The sequence below is a fragment of the Salvelinus fontinalis genome, chromosome 32 (genome assembly GCF_029448725.1).
Source record: "Salvelinus fontinalis isolate EN_2023a chromosome 32, ASM2944872v1, whole genome shotgun sequence".
In the NCBI taxonomy this organism is placed as follows: Eukaryota; Metazoa; Chordata; class Actinopteri; order Salmoniformes; family Salmonidae; genus Salvelinus; species Salvelinus fontinalis.
Window position 1 is genome coordinate 3,914,888 of NC_074696.1, and position 11,265 is coordinate 3,926,152.

The 11,265-nt window shown below is 41.3% G+C and overlaps 1 protein-coding gene across 1 annotated transcript; it reads left to right on the forward strand.

Moving 5' to 3' along the window:
- Positions 1 to 5,534: 5,534 nt before the first annotated feature.
- LOC129830646 (zinc finger protein 182-like) lies at positions 5,535 to 10,410 on the forward strand. The gene is made up of 2 exons (XM_055893238.1): positions 5,535 to 5,993; positions 6,361 to 10,410. The coding sequence occupies exons 1-2, from the start codon at positions 5,807 to 5,809 to the stop codon at positions 7,863 to 7,865; spliced, it is 1,692 nt and encodes a 563-aa protein (XP_055749213.1). The 5' UTR covers positions 5,535 to 5,806; the 3' UTR covers positions 7,866 to 10,410.
- Positions 10,411 to 11,265: the final 855 nt, after the last annotated feature.

Sequence of the window (11,265 nt, forward strand, 5' to 3'; positions counted from 1 at the left end):
CTGTTGTGGCAGTGAGGCAGACTGTTGCTGAGTCATTATGGAGAGACCGACTGTATTTCCAGCCCTTTTTCCGTGGGTGGGTAACAGACGTATTTCTGCCTGTTGTGGCAGTGAGGCAGACTGTTGCTGAGTCATTATGGAGACCGACTGTAGGGCTGCCCGAGTGGAATTTTGAAATGGAAGTTCTGGAACTCTTTTAATGGGGAAAAGTCCACAATGAAACTGACATTAAATGTGTAGAATAATACATTTGCCTCTGTTGGGCGATCAAGTAGTCTATTCATTTATATGCCATTGTAGGCTACTGTAGCCTACCATTTGATACAATACATATTTATTGAAATGACGATATCACTGGAGTCATTGCAAATCAATTTGTGCCACTTGTGCGGCCTACCTGGAGCAGGTAAACTGATTTAATAAATATAGCCTGTAACTAATTTTGTTGTTGTAGCCTTGTGTTATTATGCAATTATTAATGAACATGTTTAGTTCATTCAATTGGAAGTCTAAAGGACACCAGTAAGAAGAAGAGACTTGCTTGGGCCAAGAAACAAGAACATTAGACATTAGACCGGTGAACGGATGATCTCTGCATGTGTGGTTCCCACCATGAAGCATGGAGGTGGAGGTGTGATGGTGCTTTGCTGGTGACACTGTCAGTGATTTATTTAAAATTCAAGGCACACTTAACCAGCATGGCTACCACAGCATTCTGCAGCGATACGCCATCCCATCTGGTTTGCGCTTAGTTGGACTTTTATTTGTTTTTCAACAGGACAATGACCCAAAACACCTCCAGGCTGTGTAAGGGCTATTTGACCAAGAAGGAGAGTGATGCAGTGCTGCATCAGATGACCTGACCTCCACAATCACCTGACCTCAACCCACTTCAGATGGTTTGGGATGAGTTGGACCGCAGAGTGAAGGAAAAACAGCCAACAAGTGCTCAGCATACGTGGGAACTCCTTCAAGACTGCTGGAAAAGCATTTCAGGTGAAGCTGGTTGAGAGAATGCCAGGAGTGTGCAAAGCTGTCATCAAGGCAAAGGGGGGCTACTTTGAAGAATATAACATATCTTTTTATTTGTTTAACACTGTTTTTGGTTACTACTGTACATGATACCATGTGTCATTTCACATCCAATGTTGAACCGTAATCAAGGTGTTAGAGTACACCACATATTCCTTCATAGATTCTATGTCCTAATGGTTGTTCTGTATCCGCCACCACAAATACACTATAAAGCCACAATGGTGTAATGATGTTCTTCTGGTTTGTCATCTTCTGACAGACACGTCATTTAAAAGGACACCGTCGTAATGGTGAATAGTGTTCAGGTGATATTTAAGACTAGCAAAACCTGTAAAGCATCTACCACACAGTTTACAGCGATAGGGTTTCTCTCCGGTGTGAATCCGCTGGTGTACTTTCAGGTTGCCTTGGGTGCTGAAGCCTCGTCCACACACAGTGCACGTGAAAGGTCTCTCCCCTGTGTGAACCAGCTTATGTCTGGCCAGATGGTAAGTGTCTTTAAAACATTTGCCACACTCTATGCAACCATATGGCTTCTCCTCCATGTGAGTTGAGACTGGTGCTGTTCAAGGTCTTCCCTCTGGTCGAAGCCTTTCCCACAGTCCTTACACTGGTAGGATTTCTCCCCTGTGTGGAACAGCATGTGTTTGGTCAGGTATTGCTTGGTAGGGAAGCCTTTACTACATTCTTTGCATTTGAACGGTCTCTCGCCTGTGTGAGTGCACACGTGTAGTTTCAGATTATGATAGTAATGTCGACCCCCCCCCCCACACACACAGTTTGGTAACCACGGTTCTAGACCGTACTGACCCCTTCCCTACATGGTGTTGATACAGTCCAAGGATAGTGAAGGATGTCCCCCTAGTGAATCTTATTGGTATCATGTAAAACATCCTTCACTCTGAACTCCATGTTCTATCAAGAAGCTGTAATCTCTGCCGGAGTTGATTCTAACATGTATTGACTCAGGGGTGTGGATTGTTTATGTAAATGAGATAGTTGTGTATTTAAATTTCAATAAATTTTGCTTAAATGTCTTTAAAACATGTTTTTCACTTTGTCATTATGGGGGTTTGTGTGTAGATGGGTGAGAGAAAAAACGTCTATTTAATTTATTTTGAATTCAAGCTGTAACTCAACAAAATGTGGAATCAGTCAAGGGGTATGAATACTTTCTGAAGGCCCTGTAAGTGTATTGTGTTCATCCTTCTGATGCAAATATACACTGAACAAAATATAAATGCAAAATGAAACCAGTTCAGATTTGACTGAGTTACAGTTCATATAAGGAAATAAGGAAAGCCAATTGAAATGAATTCATTAGGCCATAATCTATGGATTTCACATGACTGGGAATACAGATATGCATCTGTTGGTCACAGATACCTTAAAAACAAAAAAGTAGGGGCGTGGCTCAGAAAACCAGTCAGTATTTGATGTTACCACCAATTTGCCTTAATGCAGTGTGACACGTCTCCTTCACATAGAGTTGATCAGGCTGTTGATTGTGGCCCGTGGAACGTTGTCCCACTTCTCTTCAATGGCTGAGTGAAGTTGCTGGATATTGGCGGGAAAAAGGAACACGCTGTCATAAACATCGGTCCAGAGCATCCCAAACATGCTCAATGGGTGACATGTATGGTGAGTATACAGGGCACGGAAGAACTGGGGCATTTTCTGGAAAGTGTGTACAGATTCTTGCGACACAGGGCCGTGTATTATCATGCTGAAACATGAGGTGATGGCGGTGGATGAAGGGCACAACAATTTGGCCTCAGGATCTAGTCACGGTATTCTCAACATTCAAATGGTCATCTATAAAATGCAATTGTGTTTGTTGTCCCTAGCTTATACCTGCCTATTCCACCTCCACCATTGGGCACTCCGTTCACAACGTTGACATTAGCAAACTGCTCCTCCACACCACGCCATATATTCTGTCTGCCATCTACCCAATACAGTTGAAACTGGGATTCATCCCTGAAGAGCACACTTCTCCAGCGTGCCAGTGGCCATCGAAGGTGAGCATTTGACCACTGAAGTCGGTTACGACGCCAAACTGCAGTCAGGTCAAGACCCTGGTGAGGACGACGAGCATGCATATGAGCTTCCCCTGAGACGGTTTGTGCAGAAATTCTTCGATTGCGCAAACCCACAGTTTCATCAGCTGTTTGGGAGGCTGGTCTCAGATGATCCTGCTGGTGAAGAAGCCGGATGTGGAGATCCTGGGCTGGTGTGGTTACACGTGATCTACGGTTGTGAGGCCGGTTGGACGTACTAATAAATTCTATAAAATGACGTTGGTAGAGAAATTAACATTAAATTATCTGGCAACAGCTCTGGTGGACATTCCTGCAGTCAGCAACCCAATTACACGGTCCCTCAAAACTTGAGACATCCGTGTCATTGTGTTGTGTGACAAAACTGCACATTTTAGAGTTGTCTTTTTTTGTCCCCAGCACAAGGTGCACCTGTGTAATGATCATGCTGTTTACTTACCTTCTTGATATGTCAGGTGGATAGATTATCTTTGGCAAAGGAGAAATGGTCACTAACAAAGATGTGAACAAATGTTGCACAACATTTGATAAAACTAAGCTTGCGTATGGAAAAATTCTGGGATCTTTTATTTCAGCTCAGGAAACATGGGACCAACACTTATACACCCGAGATGAGTACAGTACATACACATATGAGATTAGTATAAATGAGAACTTGTTCACAACTAGCCTACCTGGTTAAATAAAGGTGAAATAAAACATTTTAAAAAATATGAGGCGGCAGGTAGCCTAGTGGTTAGAGTGTTACCTCTCTGTCCTGAGCTGTCTCCTAAATCATGTGGGGGCCTTGGGGAGGATTCCTAGGCCAAGGTCGGGGGCGAGGGTCGCCACTCAAAGGGCGCTAAGGAGGGGGACAAAGACAGTGGTGGAGTGGTGTCCTCGTCCTGCGCCGGAGCCGCCACCGCGGACAGATGCCCACCCAGACCCTCCCCTTGAGTTTTAGGGGTGCGTTCGGAGTCCGCACCTCAGGAGGGGGGTACTGTCACGTCCTGACCAGAGTTCTTATGTGTTGTGCTTGTTTTAGTGTTGGTCAGGACGTGAGCTGGGTGGGCATTCTATGTTGTGTGTCTAGTTTGTCTGTTTCTGTGTTCAGCCTAATATGGTTCTCAATCAGAGGCAGCTGTCAATCGTTGTCCCTGATTGGGAATCATATATAGGTGGCTTGTTTTGTGTTGGGATTTTGTGGGTGGTTGTTTTCTGTGTCAATGTTTGTGCCACACGGGACTGTGACGGTTAGTATGTTTGTTGTTTGTTGTTTTGTATTTTGTCTAGTTTTCATGTTATTAAATTATGGAAACTTACCACGCTGCACATTGGTCCTCCGATCCTTCTCGCCTCTCCTCGTCTGAGGAGGAGGAAGAGCTAGACTGCCGTTACAATTCTAAAGTTCAATCGAACAGTAGCTGGATGCCTGCTTGCTTGTTTTATATAGCAAACCATGGCCACATTGTCTGTAGGAGCGATCCATTTTTGTGAACGAGGTGGTGTACCTAATAAACTGGACGTGGTGAGTTTATAGTCACCAGTCAACTACATTATGCTGAAAAGTTACTTCAATGGCCACCGGACTATTTACCCCCCCCCCCCCCCCCATTTGTTTTGTACACTGCTGCTACTCTCTGTTTATTATCTATGCATAGTCACTTCACCCCTACCTACATGTACAAATTACCTCAACTAACCTGTACCGGTACCCCCTGTATATAGCCTCGTTATTGTTGTTATTTTTATTGGTATTGTTGTTATTGTTATTGCTATTTTATTGTTATTATTGTTATTTTTTTTCTGGAGGAACTTGTCCCGATTGGTATTTTTAAATCACTGATGAATGACCTTGAGACTGATTCCCTGACCTGTCAATGTTTTTAATTTGCTGTTTTTTGATTTTTGTTATACTCTTGTGAATTCAATGGTTTTTACTAGATTACTTGTAGTTTTTCATGTTGTCTGTCTGTAATTTTTGTAATGACTTGGTGCTGCCTATCTTGGCCAGGATGCTCTTGAAAAATAGATTTTAAATCTCAATGAGCCCTTCCTGGTTAAATAAATTAAACTGTGTTACTTAAAAAAAACGTTTTGTTTATTTTGTAAATATTTTCTTTAATTAACTCATCTTGAACTGCACTGTCGGTTAAGGGCTTGTAAATAAGCTTTTCACGGTAAGGTCTACACTTGTTGTATTTGGCAATTGTGACAAATAAAGTTTGACTTGATTTGAACTTCAACCGGGGAATGCTAGCTATGGCTAGCTATTCTACCAGCCTGTCTTAATGAGTGTTAGCACGCTAAGAGCACAACCTGCACATGAAAAGGTATATTTTTAAGGGGTAGGCAGTAAATTGGTAACGATATCACCAAACTATGCTTTCTCTGACATTTTAAACAACATTCCCAGCTAAAGAGAAGACAGTCATGGTATTTCATTTAAGAGTATGAGCAAGATTTTAACAAATCAAATTTTAGCCTAATTTGACTGGGAGTCAAAGGCAGATTTTGAGTTCCTAACCCAGTAGAGGGACGTGTGAAACGTGATTACGTAAGAGACTACGCAAATGAGTAGATTAAGTAGAAGATGCTTGTCGTCCATCTTGGATAGCGGGCTACAGTTATTTTATACATCAATGGGCACAAGGGAATAAAATCACAGCACATTTAGCAGAAGAACAATTTTAAACCGACTTTCATAACGTATTTTTTTTTTAAATCTCAAAATGTCCAAACTGGAGTTGTTCAACGCGTATCTTACAGAACGGCTGACCGCGGCGGCGAGGGAGATAACATCGGCAGTAGAGAGAACAATAACAGACTATCAGGAGGAAATCTTCCGTTCCAAGGAGGAGAACGAACGGTTACGACTGTTGCTGGATGTCAAACCACATTTACACTTACATACAAAAGGTATATGTGGACACCCGTTGCCCTAGCTAGCTATATCAATATGTAAGGATGAGATAATTATGGCCTCTCTCTTAGTATTATCGACAACGATTCAAAATTGGATTCACATCCAGTCGCAACTTGGCAAGATAGATAGCTAATTTACTATCGACCTAACGTTAGCTAGCTAAGCTAACTAGCTAGCACAACTTGATGAATGTATACCACCGTAAAGTAGTTAGCTAGTTTGCTAAACATGTAGCAAGCTTTGTAACAGCAACTGCCGCGTTTTTCTGAGAACTATGGGTACAATTTTAGATGTCAAACGTCTAACTATATATATAATGATAACATTACTAATTTTGTATTTCTCTTTGTTCTAATTTAGACCCCCAACAGCTCACCTTCACAGTCTCTAAAGAGGGGGTTCCCCCTGAGCAGCAGCACTGTGAAGAGTGTCCCAGTATGGGGCAACAGGTCCCAGAGCCCACACAGATTAAAGATGAACAGGAGGAAGAGCTGCTTCAAGGGCTGGAGTCTGATACCAAAGACTTCATAACTGTCTGTGTGGTGAGTGACTGTGAGGGTGTGAACACACGTCATGCATCGCACACTGTGGGGAGTCGAGACGGAGGTTCACCGTTCAATAACACAACTGGAAGGATCCAGACAGAGCCTGATGACGAAGACTATATAGACTACATAGTATCAGAACCATCCAGTCCTGCAGCTCGGAGTGAAAACAGTGTGAACAGCGGGAGGGAGACCGATGGGGGGAGCAGGGAGCGACCGCTGGGGTCAAAGACACGGAAATCACAAAGAAAACGGGTGAAGAAGGGAATAAGTGTTGTTGAAGAAGCTTCTCCTCATTGCTGCAAGCTGTGTGGGAGGACTTTTGTTCGTATGGGTTTTTTAGTTAATCACGTGCAAAGAACACACACAAAGCATGCTAAACAATACCGTTGCGGTGTGTGTGAAGGAGTCTTGGACTCCAAAGAAAATCTGACAGTCCACGTGCAAACCCACACTAAAGAGAGAAGTACTGCTCACCCTCAAACCCACACTGAACCAAATCCTAGGGCCACTGCTCACCCTCAAACCCTCACTGAACCAAAAGCTAGGCCCAGTACTCACCCTCAAATACTCACTGAACCAAAACCTAGGCCCAGTACTCATCCTCAAATACTCACTGAACCAAAACCTAGGCCTACTGCTCACCGGCAAACCTTCACTAAAGGGATGCCTACTCCTCAACTTCAACCTGCGGCCAAACCTACTTGTCATGTTTGTGGCAAATGTTTCCCTTACAATCATAATCTGAAACTACACATGCGTACTCACACAGGCGAGAGACCCTTCAAATGCAGAGAATGTGGTAAATGCTTCCGATCTAAGGGATATATGAAGGTGCACTTGAGGATTCACACTGGAGAGAAACTATTCCAATGCAAAGAATGTGACAAAGGCTTCCCTACCAAGCAATACCTGACCAAACACATGCTGTTCCACACAGGGGAGAACTCCTACCAGTGTAAGGACTGTGGGAAAGGCTTCGACCAGAGGGAAGACCTTGAACAGCACCAGTCAACTCACATGGAGGAGAAGCCATATGGTTGCATAGAGTGTGGCAAATGTTTTAAAGACACTTACCATCTGGCCAGACATAAGCTGGTTCACACAGGGGAGAGACCTTTCACGTGCACTGTGTGTGGACGAGGCTTCAGCACCCAAGGCAACCTGAAAGTACACCAGCGGATTCACACCGGAGAGAAACCCTATCGCTGTAAACTGTGTGGTAGATGCTTTACAGGTTTTGCTAGTCTTAAATATCACCTGAACACTATTCACCATTACGACGGTGTCCTTTTAAATGACGTGTCTGTCAGAAGATGACAAACCAGAAGAACATCATTACACCATTGTGGCTTTACAGTGTATTTGTGGTGGCGGATACAGAACAACCATTAGGACATAGAATCTATGAAGGAATATGTGGTGTACTCTAACACCTTGATTACGGTTCAACATTGGATGTGAAATAACACATCTGACACAACGGATATATATGCTGTTGTATATATATATATACTACCATTCAAAAGTTTGGGGTCACTTAGAAATGTCCTTGTTTTTGAAACGAAATCATATTTTTTTGTGTCCATTTAAAATAACATCAAATTGATTAGAAATACAGTGTAGACATTGCTAATGTTGTAAATGACTATTGTAGCTGGAAACGGCAGATTTTTAATGGAATATCTACATAGGCGTACAGATGCCCAATATCAGCAACCATCACTCCTGTGTTCCAATGGCACATTGTGTTAGCTCATCCAAGTTTATCAATTTTAAAAGACTAATTGATCATTAGAAAACCCTTTTGCAATTATGTTAGTTGTTATGAAACTGTTGTTCTGATTTAAAGAAGCAATAAAACTGTCCTTCTTTAGACTAGTTGAGTATCTGGAGCATCAGCATTCGTGGGTTCGATTCCGGACTCAAAATGGCCAGAAACAAAGTACTTTCTTCTGAAACTCGTCAGTCTATTCTTGTTCTCAGAAATGATTTTGTTTCAAAAACAATGACATTTCTAAGTGACCCCAAACTTTTGAAAGGTAGTATACATACATATAGTATGAACAGTACGAGAAGTCTGGACACACCTACTCATTCCAGGGTTTTTTGTTATTTGAACTATGTTCTACATTGTAGAATACTAGTGAAGACATTAAAACTATGAAATAACACATGGAATCAGGTAGTAAACAAAAAAGTGTTTAACAAATCAAAATATATTTTATATTTGAGATTCTTTAAAGTAGCCAACCTTTGCTTTGGTGACAGCTTGGCATTCTCTCAACCAGCTTCACCTGTAATGCTTTTCCAAAAGACTTTGCCGGAGTTCCCACATATGCTGAGCACTTGTTGGCTGCTTTTCCTTCACTCTGTGGTCCGCGTCATCCCAAACCATCTCAACTGGGTTGAGGTCGGGTGATCGTGGAGGACAGGTCATCTGATGCAGCACTCCATCACTCTCCTCCTTGGTCAAATAGCCCTTACACAGCCTGGAGGTGTGTTGTCCCACTAAACTCAAACCAGATGGGATGGTGTATCGCTGCAGAATGCTTAGCCATGCTGGTTAAGTGTGCCTTGAATACTGGTTGAGAGAATGCAAAGAGTTTGCAATGCTATCATCAAGGCACAGCGTGGCTACTTTGAAGAATCTCAGAATATACCTATATTTTGATTTGTTTAACACTTTTTGGGGGGTTATTACATGATTCCATATGTGTTATTTCATAGTTTTGATGTCTTCACTACTATTCTACAATAAAAATAAATAAAAAAAGAAGAAAAAAAACCTTGAATGAGTAGGTGTGTCCAAATTTTGACTGGTACTTGTATTTGTAAATGTATTTAATGAGTGAAAACGTTGTATATGTATTTAAAAGTTTGAAAACGTTTCCACAACCGTTGTGACCGTCACATCCGGGAGAATTGTGGGAACTCATTGGTCCAAAGCTAATATGATTTGCTGGAATTTCAACACTGTGAAAACGATGTTTTAACTTTTGTAATGTTTACGTGTCCACCAACTAGACTAATATATGTGTATTTATCTATTCCTCTCTTTGTTGCTTGTTAATTTGCAATGTCATGTTCCAGAATGGTCCTTTTGTTCAATGTGCCAAACCTGGTGTCATTTTCTTCAGTAATAAAATGGAAAGCCCTATTACATATCTGGTGTCATTTTCTTCAGTAATAAAATGGAAAGCCCTATTACAAACCTGGTGTCATTTTCTTCAGTAATAAAATGGAAAGCCCTATTACAAATCTGGTGTCATTTTCTTCAGTAATAAAATGGAAAGCCCTATTACAAATCTGGTGTCATTTTCTTCAGTAATAAAATGGAAAGCCCTATTACAAATCTGGTGTCATTTTCTTCAGTAATAAAATGGAAAGCCCTATTACAAATCTTGTGTCATTTTCTTCAGTAATAAAATGGAAAGCCCTATTACAAATCTGGTGTCATTTTCTTCAGTAATAAAATGGAAAGCCCTATTACAAATCTGGTGTCATTTTCTTCTGTAATAAAATGGAAAGCCCTATTACAAATCTGGTGTCATTTTCTTCAGTAATAAAATGGAAAGCCCTATTACAAATCTGGTGTCATTTTCTTCAGTAATAAAATTGAAAGCCCTATTACAAATCTGGTGTCATTTTCTTCTGTAATAAAATGGAAAGCCCTATTACAAATCTTGTGTCATTTTCTTCAGTAATAAAATGGAAAGCCCTATTACAAATCTTGTGTCATTTTCTTCAGTAATAAAATGGAAAGCCCTATTACAAATCTTGTGTCATTTTCTTCAGTAATAAAATGGAAAGCCCTATTACAAATCTTGTGTCATTTTCTTCAGTAATAAAATGGAAAGCCCTATTACAAACCTGGTGTCATTTTCTTCAGTAATAAAATGGAAAGCCCTATTACAAATCTGGTGTCATTTTCTTCAGTAATAAAATGGAAAGCCCTATTACAAATCTGGTGTCATTTTCTTCAGTAATAAAATGGAAAGCCCTATTACAAACCTGGTGTCATTTTCTTCAGTAATAAAATGGAAAGCCCTATTACAAACCTGGTGTCATTTTCTGCAGTAACGAGGAAAGCCCTATTACAAACCAACACATTTGTTGGACTAGACGTCGTCCTTATGTGGAAAACAATATTTTCTAGATCGGGTTCGCAGACCTTTTTTACGCAGGCCCCTTCCCACCGTTGGGGAATATCCCACGTCCCCGCCTCGTTCTTTCTGTGGGCACGAGCTCTGTTCATGACAAACTGTTTACATCCCTCTTGTTTGCAGAGAGAACTTTGCAGGGTTGGAAGTGTATTTCCTGCAGTTCTACACATTTTGTCACTGATGTACTGTACATACTTTAGTACTTACTTTAGAAATGGCACCTTGTGCATTCAGCTATTACAACTTTCAAGAGGAAGTTGAAAGCCGGACTGAGGTCCTTTTTTGAATATATATTTTTGTAAATGTATTTATATTTATTTGGGAGCCACTGTTCTAGATCATACTGATCCCTTCCTTACATGGGGCAGCGGGTAGCCTAGTGGTTAGAGTGTAGAGGCGACAGGTAGCCTAGTGGTTAGAGTGTAGAGTCGACAGGTAGCCTAGTGGTTAGAGCGTTGGGCCAGTAACCAAAAGGTTGTTGGATTGAATCCCTGAGCTGACAATGTATAAATATGACGTTCTGCCCCTGAACAAGGCAGTTAACCCACTGTTCC